Source organism: Miniopterus natalensis, chromosome 1 (assembly GCF_054644295.1).
Source record: "Miniopterus natalensis isolate mMinNat1 chromosome 1, mMinNat1.hap1, whole genome shotgun sequence".
NCBI classification, from domain to species: Eukaryota; Metazoa; Chordata; class Mammalia; order Chiroptera; family Miniopteridae; genus Miniopterus; species Miniopterus natalensis.
This window is the reverse complement of record NC_142081.1, coordinates 97,378,701-97,396,824: the sequence shown is the minus strand read 5'-3', so window position 1 is coordinate 97,396,824 and position 18,124 is coordinate 97,378,701. Positions and strand designations below refer to the sequence as shown.

At 51.9% G+C, this 18,124-nt stretch overlaps 2 protein-coding genes across 2 annotated transcripts; both read left to right on the top strand.

Moving 5' to 3' along the window:
* The first annotated feature begins 2,651 nt into the window (after positions 1-2,651).
* Positions 2,652-14,110, top strand: LMAN1L (lectin, mannose binding 1 like). The gene is given in 15 exon segments (XM_087819287.1): positions 2,652-2,817; positions 4,308-4,319; positions 5,114-5,235; positions 5,314-5,421; positions 7,016-7,139; positions 8,369-8,460; positions 9,009-9,141; positions 9,423-9,544; positions 9,546-9,572; positions 11,403-11,507; positions 12,130-12,253; positions 12,256-12,271; positions 13,312-13,344; positions 13,346-13,489; positions 14,005-14,110. Coding segments are annotated over 15 exon segments (1,434 nt in total).
* Positions 14,111-14,474: 364 nt separating this feature from the next.
* Positions 14,475-17,741, top strand: CPLX3 (complexin 3). The gene is made up of 3 exons (XM_016210589.2): positions 14,475-14,638; positions 15,747-15,834; positions 17,517-17,741. Exons 1-3 carry the CDS (start codon positions 14,475-14,477, stop codon positions 17,739-17,741), a joined length of 477 nt encoding a protein of 158 aa, XP_016066075.1.
* Positions 17,742-18,124: the final 383 nt, after the last annotated feature.

Below are 18,124 nucleotides of genomic sequence, written 5' to 3'. Positions count from 1 at the left end.
GAGGAGGTGGGAGGTGGGGGCAGCTTCTCAGACCTTGGAGGATAAGCAAGTACAGAGAGCGAGTGTTCTGGTAAAGAAAGGGCACTGCCTAGCAAAGGCCACGGTGAGGTACTTGAGTGTGGTTTGGGAGCAAGTAAGGCTGAAGAGAAACAGCCCAGACCCACCTGGCTTTGCAAGCCCCACAAGGCAGTTTAGCTTTATGCAGAGATGACCAGGAGCAATTGAAGGGTTTCGGACAGGAATGACATGGTCAGATCTGTATTTTAGAAAGATCCTTATGGCTACAATCTGGCCTTGAGGGTAAGGGATGTGTACCAAGTGGAGACAGGGAGGTGGTGATTGATGGTACCTTGGACTGGAGAAGCCAGTAGGAGGTGGAGAGAGATGAACACAGCTAATGTTTTACTGACCTGAGCATTCTGTCTACCAGGCCTTGTTCTAACCCTTCAAACAGCTCTTGGAGATACACACTATTATTATCCGTTTTACAAGGAACTGAGGCTTGGAGAGACTTAGGGATGGTAGTATGAGAGGGCCAGAGCATACTGAAGAGCTTGCTGATGGGTAATGACAGGAAGAAGCAGAAGGGATCTTGGGGTTTCAGTCTCTGGCTCCGTAAGGTGGGAGTGCCACCCATGAGACACCAGCCATGGAATAGGATGGGCTGAGGGATGGCAAAGAGGAGTTTGGTTTGGACATGTCATCTAGAGGCCTATGTGACATCCAAGCAGAGTTGTCCCCTGCAGAGTTGGACGTTTATTCAGGCCTAAGGCTCTGGGGAGAAGATGAGCTGAAAGTAGAGATTTGAGGATCACGGCACAGCAGAGTAGTGCTTGAAGCCATCGGCATGGACAAGCTTGGCCAGGAAGCATGTGAGTGAGGAGAGATGCCCCAGTGGAAGGGCTGGGGAGGCAGAGCAGTGGCAGAGGAGCTCGGGGAAGCTAGGAAGCTGGGGGGAGGCACGCGGCCTTGGGCAGGGCTGGGCGTGGGGGATGGATATTCATAGCATTTCACATCTCAGAGACTGGGTTACAGAAGTATCCACTAGGCACAGAGAACAGGGGCCACTGCCAGGCCTTGCTGGAGCAGTTCTCACCCAGCTGGCAGCAGGGACAGGAGCTGGGAAGATCAGTGGGAGATGAAGAAGCAGGGTCCAGGTGGGACCCACCTTTCTACAGCTTGCCTGTAAAGGTGCAGCAGAAAGCGAGTGAATGTGCCTGAGGGTTTAGTGTTGAGAAATGAAGTTTTTCTTTTAGCATGTCCTAAAATTTTCCATTTACAGCCTTGATTTTAATTAATTTGCAGAGCTTCAGTAACTGAATCCTACCAAGAACTTACAGTACAGTAAACCTCAGCTATCCTGAATTCTTGGAGAAAGAGCCACTCTGGAAAACCAACATTTATTTGGATAAAAATACTTGAAGTACAGGATTACTTACTTTTTAAAAATGTGCTTATTAAAAAAAAAATTACAAATGTAAACATTTAACTTCAAAAATATGATTTGCAGATAAAACTCAATAAAAATGCATGCACATTCTTTTACATAAAAAAATTCTTTTAAATAAAACTATAATTATTATGGAAATTATCAAACATATAAAAGTAGAGGAAAGAATATAATGAGCCCACCATCCAGCCTGAAGGGCTATCAGTTCAAAGCCAAATGCTGTGCCATCCACAGCCCCCAAGCTCTGGGGCATTTGGAAGCAGATCCTAGACACTATATCGATTTCTCTAGAAAGCTTTAGTATGTTTCTCCAAAAGACAAAAGACTTAAAAAATATATAACCATGATACTGTTATTACTCCAAAAAAACTTAACGATATTCCTTAATTTAATCAAATATCCATTGTTCAAATTTCCTCAATTGTCTCATTCCCCCCCTTGCCGTAGTTGGTTGGTTAAAATTAGGCTTCAAACAAGGTTCACACACTGAATTTGTTTGTCTCTCTTTTTTTAAATATATCTTTATTATTTCAGAGAGAGGAAGGGAGAGGCAGAGAGAGAGAGAGAAACATCAATGATGAGTCATTGATTGGCTGCCTCCTGCACGCCCCTTACTGGGGATTGAGCCCACACCCAGAGCATGTGCTCTGACAGGGAATCGATTCTCAATCTCCTGGATCATAGGTCGATGCTCAACCGCTGAGCCACACCAGCCGGGCTGTTCTGACTTTCTATTTTGCATGTAGTTTATTTGTTGAGGAAATTAGGCTGCTTAGAGGCATGAGCCTTTGGGACCCTGGTAGAGAGCTGAGCATGACAGTGAAGAGAGCAGGACAAGGAAGGATGGGGTGGATGCTGGACACACAGTCAGGACATCCGCCTGCAGGACAGAGGCAGCAGGCAGCAGGTGGAGGCCCTTCCAGAGCCAAGAGGAGAGACAGGGCTACTGAAGGGTGGGCTTGTCCCTATGATCCCTGAGGTCCCTCAAGCTGAGGGAAGGTAGAAAGATGGCAGAGGCAGAGCTCAGGTTGGCCAAGTGAGGGCAGAACAGGGCCTGAGGTCAAGCCCAGAAGGAAAGGGATGTCTGTGTGGGGAGGGAGGAAGAGTGCAGTGCCAAAAGTCAGTACTCAGCTCCTTACCACCTGACCTCCCAAGCAGAGGTCCACCCGGAGCCCAGACACTAAATCTTTCTACAATACCTATGGGCAGTAGCCCTGATCCCTTGCTCTGCCTTCTCCTCCTCCTCCTGCTCCTGGGGGCTGTGGGGGGCCATCCTCCTCATTGAAAGTTTGAGTACGAGCTCAGCTTCAAAGGACCAAGGCTAGCATTACCTGGGTCTGGGATGCCATTCTGGAGGCATCATGGAGGTAAGGGGTGGAGTGGGGTTCCTCAGAGTGCTGGTACAGCTGACCACTTGGGGTGGCTGTGACTTGGTGAGAAGTGGGTCTGCCAGTACCAGTGTCTGCCCAAGATGGGCCCAGGCTTGGGGCAGGCAGTGCCAGGGCCTCAAGACCCCTCCCAGGCTTGCCTCCTGTTCCACCCACCACATCACACCCCTATCCACCAACCTCAGTTTTTCCTATCTGCCTCTTTCCTTCTCTGCCCTAGGGTTTCTCTTTTCTACTTCTTCTGGCTCTCCTTGGCGTACCCTCCCACGCCCCCACCCCTCCCTCTAAGACCCATGAACACACACACATGCTCACATGCTGAGTTCCAGACACAGAGACACAAGGCATTTTGGTCCAGCACAAACCTCTACTCTCCTAGCTCCACACTGTTGGGCCTATGGCTGTCCGTGAGACCTGGGGGGCTGCCTGGAGGGGGCACTTCATGGCTGGCTGTTTTGCCAGAGACAGCAGCTTTGACCTGCACTGGGTGGAAGCAGGCATGAGACCATCTTAGCCCACAGGTCTGTGTTCAGGGCCTTCCAAACCCAGACCTACAAAGAGTCTGTCTTCTACCTAATATTGTTCAAAAAGATTATTGAGGAGTTACAAGGAGCTATGCAATAGGAAGGAGCTTAAATTAGGAGTGAGCAAGAAGAATGAGGCTTAAGGTTGGGGCTGAGGCATAAAATGAGTCCAGGAATATGGCCAAAACAGGTTTGCCCAGGTCATGCCAAGGTCTGTGCACCCTTCAGAGTTGGGCCATGGATCTGGTTCAGAGCTTCCTAGCAGGCAAAGCAAAGAGAAGCAGATCCATTGTGTATTTCTGTGTCTATGAGATGTAAGTTCTGAAAAAAGCACTATTTCTAACTGAGACCAGAACAAATATCCCTTTAAGATGCCAGGCCCTATATCAGGGTCTTGGCCCAATCCTGCTCACAGAGGCACAAGGAAGTAAACAAAGGATGGACTGTTTCTCACAGCACCAAGCCAGGCTCTGCCTCAGGGCCAGGATGACAGGGACTGTACCACACTCACTGCTGTGGGCTTTGCCAAGTCTGGGGGGGTGTCACAGACTATGTGGGGGAGAAAATCACCCAGTGTATGCTCATTGTCAATTCACTTATTCATTGATCCTTTTATTGGACTCCCACCTCCATGTCCCTCTGTGCCCAGCTCCGAGACAAAGGGTTGCATCAGGCTCAAGGAGCTCACAGTTCCATGAACTATCCACATAAGGCTCAAGGCATAAGTGTAGTAGACAGTAGGCAATCCTTGCCTCCTGAAAGTCACTTCAGAGGCAGTTGGTGGCTTCCAAGGACCCCCAGGACTTCTAGCTTTGCAGCCTCGGGCCTTCCTACTCCCAGCCCTGGCCTTTGTCAAGCAAACAGGCTGGAATAGCAGTCTCTGGAAAGACTTGGCAGGGACTGAGCCCTAGGCCAGGTTCCAGTCTGGCAGGATGGAGGGGTGAGGAGCCAGCTTGGGTGGGGAGCCAACTAGGGTGGGGTCTCTGATTTCCCTTCCCCTGGTTCCTGCCAATCCTGCCTCAGTTTCTCTTAACTTTTCTCTGTCCTATAAAATAGGTCTCCTTCATCCCCCTCACCTCCACCAATGATAATTCTCACACACACTCACTCCATCCTTCACCCTCTCTTCTCAGTCCTTCAAGCTAATTTCACCTTTGCTTTCATGTTTTCCTTACCTTCTGTTGCTCTCCCTTAAACTCCCCCACCAGGAAGCGCCCCCAGCCTCATTTGGGCACACTGGAGTCCTCCACGTGGTTAATTCTCTCAAAGTGCTCTCCTGTGTTCTATGGTCTCAGGCAGGTCCTTTTCCCTCATAGGGCCTCAGTCTCCTCATCTGAGAAACAGAAAGGGTTGTACACAAAGCTCTCTCCTGGTGGAGGAAGCTTGTATTTTGGAGTTAGATGAAGCTGAGTTCCAATCCACTTAATTACTTAACTTTTCTGAGCCTCAGTTTTCTCATCTGTAAAATGGGGGTCTGATAAAAAGAGACTGCACAGACTCATGGTGAGGCTCCAGTGAGAATGCAGGCAAAGAGCCCTGCGTGGGTCTGGCATTTGTTGCCCTCCCCCATGCCAGGTTCCAATGCTCACTGTCAGTGGATTCCTCGGTCTTACCAGCCAGCCTGGTATTTAATGGCAGGCCTTGATGCTTCTTGTCCTAGATCCCAGCCAGGCCAATGAGAGAGAATAATGGGGAGGAAGGAAAGGTGAGACCCAGGCCCTGAATTGCCCTGGTCCACAGACACCATCCAGGCCTGAAGGAAGTGCAACTGGTCCCATCCGTATGGAACTGAAGCGGTGCAGTGTGGAGCAGGGCCCCTGTCCTCTTCTCTGGCTGGGTGACCAGGCCAGGGCACCAGGGAGTCCAGGTCATGGTGAGTGGGTCAGGGAGGTGGTTGTGAGTCCCGGGTTCCAGTAGCCCACAGAGGCGTTGAGCAGCTGGGGACCCATAGGTTCTGTGGCACACCCAAGAGCAGGGGCGAAGTCAGCTCTGTTTGGAGAAGCCTGCCTTGAGGGATGGCATTGGGATCCTCTTCGACCCCTCAGCCCAGGATACCCAGGTGAGTAGTAGTCTCCTGCCTGCCCTCTGCCCACACCCACACCCTCCTCCTTGTGCCCACAGCTCAGGCTGCTTGTCACATCCCATGTAGAACAGCCTTGTAATCCATGTGCTGGCCAGAGAAGAGCACATTCTCTACAAGTGGCTTCAGTAAGGGCCTGTCTGGACTGACTCCTACCCCCATTCTTGGGCTGTATCCACACTGCCCATGTGTGCCTCTGTCCCAGCCTTTGACAAGGAGCCTACCCCTCCTAGGGCTGGGCCTTCCTTGCTCATCTGAGCTGATAGCTCAGAGATAGTGCCTCCCTGGGCCCAGGAGCAGAGTTTGCTTGCCCTTCCTGGGAACTGCCTCAGGAAGTCCTCTGTTCGTTCAACCCAACAGCTCCAGATCTGTGGGGGTCGTGAAAAGATGCTGGTGAGGCCTGTGTTGAGTGTTTTCTCTCGCATCATCTCATCTGATGCCCAGCATTCTTGAGAAGTGGGATTGTTAGTCCCCAATTACAGGTGAAGATATTGAGGCTAAGAGGTGAAGTAACTTGCCCGAGGTTACACAGCTGTGTACTGACCTGAGATTTGAGTCCAGACTTGTCTGTGGAGGGTCCACGCCTTTCCCCCTGTGCCAGCTGCCTGTCAGCATCCTTCCCTTTCTCCAGAAGATGTGGCTCTCCCTCACTCCCCAGCCCACTGTCTCCTCGGTAGCTGGGCGGCTTCATCAGTGTCTCTCAGCAAACATCCCTTAGCTCATAACTATTAGAATAATTGCTGACATTTATGGAGCAGAGCTTACTGTGTGTCAGGCACAGCACCAAGCACTTCACATTCACTGTCTTAGATAACCCTCGTAACAATGTAATGAGGTAGTTTCAATTATTATCCTCATTTTAAAGATGGGGATGTGGGAGTTTGGAAAGGTGAGGTAACTTGCCCAAGGTCACAGCTAGGAGGAACATGCAGGTGGCTGCTTGGAGCTGGCTTCTCCCTGCTCTGTGCCACCTTCCTCTGGTCTGAAGGTTGCAATGACAGGTTCTCTGCTATGAGCAGTGCCCATGGTCTGTGTGCCCAGAGAAACTCAGGACCACTCAGGCTCAACACCCTTCTAACTCCCCAGAATCTGCTGCACAGCCCTGCGGGACAGGTGGGCTGGTTGTATTGTCCTTGTCCACTAGGATACATCTTGTGTTGTCTGTCCTGAGTCTGTCCTACTACAGTCCAAGCTTTGCAGAGGGACAGGAAAGAGAGGCCCTGCATAGAGGCACAAGGGGACTTGGAGTTTAAGGAAAGGGGAAAGAGGGAGGGACAGTGGGAGGAGGTGGTGGGCCTGGGGATTGAGTACAAAACCCCACTTTGAGTCCAGCCTCTGTCCCCCTGAGGAAGAATCACAGAAAGACCCTTGGCCTCTTCTGTAAACTCCAAGTCCCTGTACTCTGCCAGGCAGGACTTGCTTTCCCGCCTCTCTCTCCAGCTAAGGGAGCAGCCTATGGCAAGGGAGACTCAAGCTAGACAAGAGGGACATGCCCCAGCAGATCATCCAGTTTGGGGGATGTGGCAGGGCAGGCCTGAGAAGAATGGCTTCTGCGACCACCCCCACTGTCCAGGCCTTGGGTCCTGTGTGGCCCTCCTGGACTCCAAGTCCCCACAGAGAGGGAGCCAGCCAGCTGCTGGGCTCTTGCTACCACGACTTCCGGAACTGGCCATACCCCTTCAGAGCACAGCTCACCAACTAGGAGCAGAATTTGCCCATGAACAGGTCCTACACATGCATGGCCTCTTTTGCTTTTGCAGGTTCTACGAACAAGCAGAGTGTGCAGATTACAGGGCTCATAGCTACAAAGATGCTGTGTGACCTGTTGTCCATGACCTCAACAGATGCATGCCTATGACCCCACACAGGGTCCCTGGAACACATGGGCAGCACATACAAAGGATCCTCCTCCCTACACAGAACCCTAACTGGCCCTAAGCACATACCTGTGAGGCTAACATGAGACCAGGTGTGCAAACCCCTCCATGCTACTCTGACACCAAGTCCTGTGGCTGCCTGCAGCCCTGTAGGGCCAGGGGAGCCAGAGACTCATAGACTCATAGTTGGGGATAATTTCCCCTGCTTGGGGCAAGCAAGAGGAGAGGGCCCCATCTGTAAGCTGCTTACTCCCTCCGTGCCCCTCAGCTGTCCTTGAACCTGCTTTTGGCTCCTAGAAGTTTCCCTGGGGTCTCAGCAGTCACCAGAATCCTGCCTGACAGGTAAGAGCAGAGGAACGGTGCCTTCCTTCTAAGGAACACTGGGTGTATTGCCAGCTACTTCCTCAACATGTGACCTGGGCAAGTTACGAGTCCTCTCCTGTCTGCCTTGCAGAGTTGTTGAAAGTCTCAAATAGGACAAAACAGGATAAATAGGATAAAAAATAAAAACTTTTATTCCAGTGTTGGCCCCATAATTGCTCCTGGCTGGGAGCTGTGGGGCAAGTGGGATAAGGACAGTCATGAGGGATGTTTAGGGGAAATGGAACAAAGGCTATAATGGAGAGTCCATAGAGGGACGCACAGTACAGTGGGAGTTTGTGAATGCCAAGACTTCAGTCTTTAGACTCTGGGCATTGGGGAGCCATGGAAGGTTTCTGAAGAGAGTGACATGGTCAGAGCCATGTTGAGAAGGTAGCCACTGTGTGGTCACTTTTGTCAGTAGCACCCTGGGGGCCTTAGGGTGTCACTCAGTCTGCATCCATGGCTCTAGCCCAGGATTGTCCAATTTTCTTACTGGGGGCCCACTTCTGGCTAGTGGAGGAGGTCAACCATCACAGCCCACCCATGTGTTTATGTGACCTTCATACCTTTCTTATGGACAAAGCAAGACAAGGGTCAGAGCTGCCTAAGGTCACAGATCTTTTGCCTGCCTGAAATATAATGGAACCTGGGGGGTGAGGACTGAGCGAGTGAGCTTCTAGGGGCAGGAGTTCTTCCCTTCCCTTCTCTATCCCACTTTCCCGATGACCATAATGTCTTGTCCTTTCCGACCTTCGGTCTGAGTGAGCCAGGTCCAGAGGTGATGTCACCCATGGGCCCACCTTGTGGAGAGGGCTGGGGGAGAGGCAGCTCAGGGATCTTCCCTTCCCAGATGCTTCAGCTCATTTCATGGTGCCATCAGACCTGCCATTCCAACTGTTACTTCCACCTGCTCTGTGAGCTTTACCCAGGCCAGGCCTTGTGCTGGGCAGCGCTGAGGACAGAGGTGACCCAGAGTCAGGCCTTATCCTCAAGGACCACCCAGGCTGGCTGAAGGCTGTGGGAGCACAGAGAAGGGGTTCTAACCAGCCAGGGTAGCAGGAAAAACTGCCTAAAAGAGAAGAGCTTGAAGGAGCAGTTAACTGAGCGGAGGAGTGGCGTAGACAAAGGCTTAAGACCTGAGAGAGCTGTAAGGCTCAGACACCCAGAAACTACAGGGCCTAGGGGCTGAGCTGAGGGAGAACCAGGGCTCTTCCCTGGCCGAGTTGAACGTATGGTCAGGGAGGAGAACTGGGTTTGTGGGAAGTCTCCCCTCATCCCCAGGTCTCCCATAGGTTTCAGGCCCAAGTTTTTGTCTTCCTCCTCCAGGCTCCACTGCAGCCTTTCCTGGAGATGGAGCAGCTCCACCAGGCAAGGCAGCTAGAAGGGCTACAGGCAAGGCTGGCCCTGGGCACCAGGGAAGACATGATTCCAAAGCTGAGCTCCAAAGACCAGGAAGAGGGTAGGAGCTCAGGGAGCAGGCAAGTGGGGAAGGGGCCCATTTGAGTATTATAGGAGCCTCTTCCCTTCATTCAGGAGTTCATTAACCAATGGAGGCTATATCTAAGCAGTCCCTGGGGCCTAGGTGCTCTCTCCTGTCCCCACCCAGACACATCTTTCCAGGGGAGAGTCCTAGAGGCAGAAGCCATGCCTTTCTGCCGTCCCTCCAAGAAGCCCCCAATAGATAGGATCTGTTGCACCACCCCAGCTGGCTGGCTGTCCCAACTCTGTACCAATCCCCAGGGGAAAGAATCTTTGACTTGGAGGAAACATTGAACAGACACAAGCAGATCCTGCAGGGTCTCTCTGAGCACTTGGCCCAGGCTAAGAGACAATGGAAGTAGCAGCTAGCAGCTGGGGTGCCTAAGTCAGGCCAGGCCTAAGGGAGCCTGGGTGAGTGGCCCTTGGAACATCCATGCAGAAGCTGAGCTCCCTAGGCACTGGACCCCATGGTATCAGTAGGCTCCCTGTGTCCCGAAAGAAGAACAGGCACTATACTTGGGAACTACTGTCTGCCAAGGTCTGGAGGGAAAGAAGAGCAAGGGTGAAATGCTATAGGCCATAGGATGGGATAGACCTGCCAGGCAGGGGATTGTGCAGGAGGGTAGCTCTGCACAAGCAAATGCCCAAGGGGCCACACAGCTGGGACTGGAGAGAGGAGATGCCAGGTATTGGGATGTAGGTCTATAGACAAGTGACAAAAATAGACTGGGTTCTAATTTCCATGTAGTTCCACATGTGACTTGATTCACATACAGCTCAATGCTCAGATGCACCAGAGTCCTCGTTTCATCTCCTCCACTGCCATCCTGGCTCCTCCCCCGGGAGTCATGTCCCATGGCATGCCCAGCCTAAAGCCTGAGAGTTGAACCAGCCAAGGTGTTAGATTCTGGGCAGAAGAGGCCAGCGACTCCTGTGAGTTTTACTGGGCTCTGGTAGCTTGAGGTTTGAATCCTGTGCCCTCAGGTCAGAGCAGCTGAGGCTGGGCTACTGGAGTGGCACCACACTCCAAGGCTAGGCCTCTCTAATCCCACTTCCAGGTCCAGGATCCTTCCTGACAGATTCTATTCACCCCAGAGAGGCCATCTCTCTAGGTCACTCAGCAAGACAGGGGCTCAAGCACTGGGAGTTGACTGGCACTGGCCACAGCTTGGACTGTGCTCCAGGGGAAGTGGGGAGGAGAGGACTAAACTCAGCCTCTGTCTCCTTCAGGGGTAGAACCATTTCTGGAAAGTGGGGGGAAGGGGGCACCTGAGAAATCCCAGGAGTGGCTACTGTCTGAAGGAAGAGAGGGACCACCCTCAGGGAGAGGGGTTTGAGAGGAGGGGGAATCCAGAATCCAAGATGGACAGGGGTCAGATAAACTCAATGTGTACATAATAAGGAAGGCTAAGTAATCTGGTGAGGCCTCTAGAAGGAAGAGGGCTGCAGTGCCCTAAGGAAGGTGGACTCTGAGAACAGAGGGGCTGTGCTCTGGGCCCTAGAGAAGAGGCTTGCTTTCTTGCAGGACTCTGCCAAAGTCAGCACCATGTTCTGTGGACAGTGGATTCTGCTCTAGGACCTGTAAGAGATGAGGTAAGGGCACAGGAATAAGAGGAGTCATGAGGGTGGAGGGAAGAGAAGCTGCTCTCCACCACCTTCCCACCCGACATTCCCTCCCCAGGGGGGGATAGTAAATCTGAGCCCCTGGAAGGAGGGGACATTTTGGTGGGGTTCTTGGAGGAAGCACAACCAAGATCAAGCCAAGTGGTGGTAGGAGGTCCCTGACTTCCTTTTGCCCCCTCTAATCTCCCAGCATCCCACTCTAGGACAGGTCTCTGGAGCTACCCATAGAGCCCTAGTGACAGGGGGTCACCTTGATGCCAAGGAGGAAGGAGGCTTCAGGCTGGATGCTATGGCTGCAGCCCAATCCCTGTCCCCTCATCTAGACTGGGAGTGAGAAGATGGGACAAGGAAGAAGAGCGAAATCTCCTGGGGGCTAGGGAGCCTGGGGTTGAGACAGATAGCTTTAGAGAGATCCTCCACTGAGCTAAAGCTATCTCAGGATCCAGAAAGGAAGTTTGGGGTAAGAACAGCCCCCAAGAAGGGGGCCTATAGATGGTGTTTGTTCCCCACCCATGTGCTGCCTCTGGGAATTATGAGAAATGGTTAGGCAGTTTGGTTGAGACCAGAATGAGTAATAAGTCCTCTCCCTTGGGTTCCACTCCTGACCGGGATGCAGAGACTCACATGGCTTCAAGCGCCCAGGTCTTCTACCTGCCTGTGGGCATCAAGCATCATTTCTTAGAGCTGGCCCAGATCCTGGGCCTCCTGCAGAAGGACCTTTGGGCCCAGTGGTAAGGGGAAAGGAAGGAGCTCCATGGGGGTTCCATCCCTGAGATGTGGGCTCAGCCCCTTCTTCTAATACTTCTACAGCCCCAGGCCCTCTTGTCTTAGCCCTCCCCTCCTTGGACCTTTGGAAGGCAAACCTGTGTCTGTATCTCTGTGTGCACACAAATGTGCACACAGGGACACATCTCATCTTCTCTCTGCCCTGTCTTCTCTCTGGAGAGTCCCACCAACTCTCAGTGCCAGCAAGGCCCTGGAGACCACTTTATCCAAGTCTCTCAATGACTAGAAGAGAAATGGGAGTGGGCTGTGCCCAAGATCATTCAGAGCATCCTGCTCTTCCCCAGACCCCTGCCCCATCTTGCTCTTTCCCTTGCCTTTACCATCACCATATCTTTTGCTCTCTATTTCTCTCTCTCTCATCTCAAGAACCTTTGGTCCCCTGATGATCCCAGGCCCCAGGCCTTCCCAGTTGTTCCCACAGATGGGGACATGGAAGCTGGGGAGGAGGGGGCAGCTTTTCATTCTTCCCCATTTCCAAGTTCTCCCATAGGTTTCAGGATCCTCCTCTTGTTGCCCTGGATGAAAACCATAGCACCCCAAGCCTAAGAGAGAGAATTAGAGCCCGCAATGTCAGAAAGCAGCAGACAAGGACCCCTGCCCACCTGGCCTGCCCCCAGGGCCCACCTCATGCCTGCAGCCCAGCGTCTTCCTGTTCTTCCTCCTCATTCAAACTATAGGTTTCTTTTCTACATGCACTTCAGGTGGGCCTTCCTATAGACACACCATTCTACACCTACCTAGCTTGGTCCTGGGGCATAGTCATTTGATTTGAGAGAGGGAACATTACAACCCAGCTCCCCATGCCTGGTCTACCAGCTGGCAATGAACAGTGCCCATTTTTTCAATAGGCGCTACTAATCACTTGTTCAGCCACTGATCCCATCTAAATCCTGCCCTCACAATAATCACTCTCTGAGGGTGAGAAATTAACAAGAACCTGATAGTCACATCCTATGTGGTCAGTGCTGTGATGACAGAAAGCTCAGGGGCTATAACAGTACAAGAAAAAACATTTGACTCAGCTTGGGGAGATCAAGGAATCAGCCTAGAAGGGATATTTGATATGGATCATCAAGGCAACTAGTTTTCCAACCTGATAAGTAAAATTACCAATACAGAGGAAACAGCATGAGAAAAGGCATGGAAGCATGAAAGAAACACAATATTTGGAGAAAAAGTGGCAAGTTCAGTACTGTCAGAGCAAAAGGTGGCACCAATTTGTGAAAATGGGCAAAAAGAATCACAAAGGCTGGGGGTAGGTCACTGTTTCTGCTTAGTGGGTGTTTGTTGAATGAGCGGAACATTTAGAGAAGTAGGGTGTGCTAAAGGACTCAGAAATGGGATTGACAGTTTTTGTTGGTGGAATTTCAAGACAAGAATAATAAGTGTAGGTGAGGGTGGTCCTGGAGGAGCAGTGAAGCGTGCTGTTTTAAAAGCAGAGTTGCAGACAGAACAACTTTCAGGTGAGGAGAAGAGCAAAGGTACGAGGTGGAATGATGACAGGTTTATGTTTTACGTAGTAGTGCAATGGTGGCTACAAGGCGGGATCCACGTGGACAGACCTTGAATGCCAAGGGGACGGTGTGGTTCTGAGAGGGCAGGCCAAAGGAGCCATAGAAAGGCCCAGATCAGGGGAGGCTGTGGTGCAGTAAGCGTAATAAGTGCAATAAGTGTAAGGAGCCTGCTCTTAAAAGCCCAGAAGGGAGAGGCCCAAGTAACCTTCTCCTCTCCCTGGCAGCAGGCAGGAGCTGGACAAGAGCCTTTAGGACTGTCTGTAGCCTTCCCCTGAGTCCTGCACCATGCATCCTTATGGCTCTGGGAGCTCTGAGGAGGCAGCCCCTCTCCCCCAGCATGCATGCATGCGTGACCTACCTCAAAGCCCTGAAGGAGTGTCTATTTCTCTTCACTGGGAGTGGATGGTTTCTAGGGGGTGTTCTAGGTCAGTATCTTCCCTCTGGATGCCAAGTTCCTACACATATCTCAGCTTTTGGGGCGCTCCAACCTTATTAGAAGTGATTTTCTTCTCTCCAAGCTTTGATACACTCATTTATCTTCCAGGTCTGCCTTTATCTCTCTGAAGGCTTTTCTACCTTCTCTAGAGAGGTAGCTAGGAGTGGGCTTCAAGCAGGCCAGGAGGCCAAGGGCTGGCCTGACCACCAAAAGACTGGATACCCCACCGACCTTGAGACCTGGACTATGGAGGGAGAGGGAGTCACAACTGTGTATAATTCTGTCTCCAAATTCACCAGAACAAGGAAAAGGTGTCTCCAGGTCCCCTTTCTGGATCAACCCAGCCAGCATCACCATGAACAATTCTCTCTCTCCCAACTCCCTTCAGCTCTAGGGGTCAGAGGGTGCAGGTGCTTGATGGAGAACTTTGTGAGGCAACCCATGGAGCCATAATTGGGCTCTCTGGTCTCCCTCTCTTTCCCAGTGTGAAGCTCTTCAAGCAGCTGCTGGGGCAGCAAGTTGGGGAGAAGTATGAGGTAGGGCCCAGGGCTGGATTTTTGCCCCTCCCTGCTTCCCTCTGGGAAGAGTAGGGAGCAGGGTTCCCGGGGCGTGAATCAGCATATCCCATTGCCCTTGGGAGGACCCCACCCCAGAGGGCCCTAATTCGTTAGCAGTGCCTGGCAGAGCTTGGCGTTGAAGGCGCACGTGGGAGAGGCGGGAGTACAGAGCGGGCACGTGGCCCGGCCTCCTCAGCCCCGTGCACGCCCCCCTCCGCCCCCGCCCCCGCCTCCGCTCCGCCGGGGGAGAGGTTTGTGAGATGCGCGCGGACGGCGGCGGAGAGCGGGCTGCGCGGCCCGCGGCGGGAGCTGTCCGCCAGGCCTAGTGCTGAAGGGGCTCGGCCGTGCCCTGCCCGGCGCGTGGTGCGGGCGCCCAGTGCCCGGGCCGGCGGAGACCATGACGTTCATGGTGAAGACTATGGTGGGCGGCCAGCTGAAGAACCTCACGGGGAGCCTGGGTGGCGGTGAAGACAAGGGGGACGGGGACAAATCGGCGGCCGAAACGCAGGGCATGAGCCGAGAGGAGTATGAGGAGTATCGGAAGCAACTGGTGGAAGAGAAGTGAGTGGGATCCCTTCCCGGTCCCAACGACCCTCTCCTACACTCCACCCTCCAGCCGCCCGGCCCACCCCTAGGGCAGTCTCTGACCCCAAGCCCCTCCCCTACTTTTCTTGACTGGTAAGAGGCTGGGATGTGCACCTGTATACAGGCTGCCCTCTGCCACCCCCAGCCACAACATTTCAAACCCAGGACCCTGCCCCTGCTTCGCATTTGGCCCATAGGAAGTGGTGGGAGCAGGGGCGATAGGAGTCTGGGATCAGTGGGGCACGTACATTTCTGACGAAACAAGTAATCCTTTAATCCGATCTGGTCCCAAAGTCTGCGTCTTCCAAATGGAGCTCCTCTGAGCCTGAGGCTCTGAGAAAAGCAGTGCAGCTGAGGGGAGTTCAGAGTCAGGGAGACGGATCCTGAAATGGGGGCATTCATAGATACTGAGTCCACTGGTATGCAGACAATGCTGGAACAGAGAGACACCTGAAGGGGAGTTAGGGGCTGGACTCCAGAGCTGCTTGGGTCAGATCCTGGCTTTGATTCTTTTTAGCTGGTGATTTTAGGCAATTTACTGCCTTGGTTTCCTCTTCTCTGAAATGGGGATGATAATTATAAAACATGCCTTATATATTTATGAAGATTAAATTACTTAATGTAAACTGCTTAGCACATGGTAAATCATTAAATGTTAGCTATAATTATTTCACTTAATCCTGATAACAGTTTTGTGAGTTGCAAAATCTTATCCCCATTCTACGAAGGAGGAAGGTAAGTGACTTACCCAAAGATATACACATACCAAAAGTGGTAATGGAGCCAGACGAGAACTCAAGTCTGTTATGAATACTTTCCCCTCACTCCAAACAACCTGTCAGGGAGGGGAAAGACAGACCAAGCTGGAGGCCGAGAAAGACATATATTAGGGAACCAGAGTGACACCCACCCCAATAGCTCTGTCCAGAGGCAGGTGTGGAGACTAGAAAGGGCTCTGTGATGGAGGGACAGGCAGTAAAGAACAACAGACAGCTGCCAAGTCCAAGCACCTCCCTGACACATAGGTCCACAGGTGCCCATCTCTTTAGTGCTGGCAATGACTCCAGCCTCGGTACCCCTGTAGGATGGAACGGGACACACAGTTCACACAGAGGAAGGCAGAGCGGGCCACGCTGCGGAGCCACTTCCGAGACAAATACCGGCTGCCCAAGGTAAGCTTAGGAGAGGGGGCTTTGACGCACATCCAGGCCCCTGAGCCCCAGGCCCTGGACTCCTTTGCCCCACTTCGGAACTCATGACTCTCAGCTCCTAAGACTCATGGAGAGCTTCTTTCACTCCTTCACTATTAACTGGAGCATGCATAGGTCTGGGGCTTGGCAAGGAAGGGGTAGCCCAGTCCTCCAGAGACTGATAAGTTTGTGTTTCTGGAGCCAGTCCAGGCCCCTTCTGTCCAACCTACACTCCCCCAATAGAAGTCAGACTCAGGCAGATGAAGAGTTGGAAGGCAATAGATTCTACCGTGGGAGTGAGGCTTCTTGGGGCTTCTGAATACCCAGAGAGGGTGGGGTGGAGAAAGAAGGCAGCACCCTCTGTGTGCCAGGCACTTAACCTTCACACCCTTAGCTAACCCCTTAGTAATTCTGTCAGGCAGCAATCACCCACAATTACAAATAAGGAAACTGAGACTCAGATTAAGGGACTTGGCTAAGATCATACAGCCAGTGAGTGATGGCACTCAAGCTTGTGAATGCTGAGCTTGCTCCAGGCCCCTGGCTGCTTTCCAGAGTATAGATATGTCTGCAGAGAGCAAAGTAACTCCTTGGTTGACCAAGCAGCCAGGAGGATGTCTCCTCTAGGCACTGCAGCACCAGATGGGCCATAAGTGTTCTACTCTTTCTGCCTAAGGAGAGAACCGAGGCACAAGGCACAAGCTACTTCTAGTGCCCAAAACTATGATAGACTCTGAGAAGAAACAGAAATACAATGCTATAGTATACCAACCTTGATCTTCCATCTGAATTGGAAGGTCAGATATGTGAATATCACACCCACTCATTCAACAAATATTTCCTGGGCCTCTGGCTGCTTCTGACTCCCCACAAGGTACAAGTCTTTTAGAAGTCTCTCAAAAGGAGAACAGGTCCAGAAAGCCTGCCCTTCTGGGAAGTAACTGAGTTAAGCATAGCTAGGAATGTAATCATTCCTCAAATGCTTGCATTAAGCATATAAGAGACACAACTCCTTCCGTTAGGGAACTCTGAGTGCAGTAGAAGAGGCACAGAAAGTGGAAAGCCCCAGGGCCCCCAAAGGGTTAGGGAAGTACAATGACAATCAGTAAGTGCCTTACAAATAGAGCACAAATGTTGGTATCAGTGACAGGTTTGAATCTAGTTATCCCACTTCCAAGTTGTATGACCATGGGAAAGTTTCTTACTTAAATTATCGGAACCTCAATTTCCTTATTTGTAAAATGGAGAAAATAGTATTTACCTCTCAGGGTCATTGTGAGAATTTAAAGCACTCAGCTCAATATCAGCCGTATAATAGGTGTTTGATGAATGGTGCCCATCTCTATTATTGGTAGTGTCTTTCAGTGTAGTTAACAATAGTCAATATATAACTAACTGTAACAGTTTGACCCTTAGGTATTCCTATTCTTGTCCTTACTCACTATGCTAATATCTTACTTTCAGTATCTCAGAGTGAAGTAAAGTGGTATAAAAGTATACAAATGTCAAAAGCTTGACCCTGGGATGTGGGGGTGGGGGCTGAGCTCACTGGAACATGGGGCTCAAGAATCTAGGAGCCTGGAACCCAGTCCAGGCCTCCTCCCTACACCCTCACCTTGGGGTCCCACAGATCTCCAACCCCAGCCCAACTCTCTTCTCTTCAGAATGAGACAGATGAGAGCCAGATCCAGACGGCAGGCGGGGACGTGGAGCTGCCTCAGGAGCTGGCCAAGATGATTGAGGAGGACACAGAGGAGGAGGAGGAGAGGGCCTCAGTCCTCGGGCAGCTGACCAGCCTTCCTGGCTTAGACCTTGGCTCACTCAAGGACAAGGCCCAAGCTACACTGGGGGACCTCAAGCAATCAGCTGAGAAGTGCCACATCATGTAACTACTTCACCTGGGGTTGCTCACTGGAGTGACCAGAGGGCTGGGCCCACATGAGTGCTAAGAGCACATCTCAACTGCCGTGGACCCGTACCCCACCTTGTCTTTGTTTCCCCTGCCCCAGCCTGCCTTCTGGTCTCTCTTCCTCTCCTCTGGGAGGAAATCCCCCATTCTTCCCCTACCCTTGAGGACTCACCCTCCCTACTCAGCCTGAGGAAGCCTCCCAAGATTGTAGGAACAGACCTAACCGACTTTCTCTGGCCAAGGCCCCAAATTCCTGCACACTTGGAGACACATAGAGGGACACACAGACCTTGGCATGTGCAGAGGTATACCCCACAGATGCATCCTGGCACACACAGATACAAGCCAGCCCCCTGGTGCCTC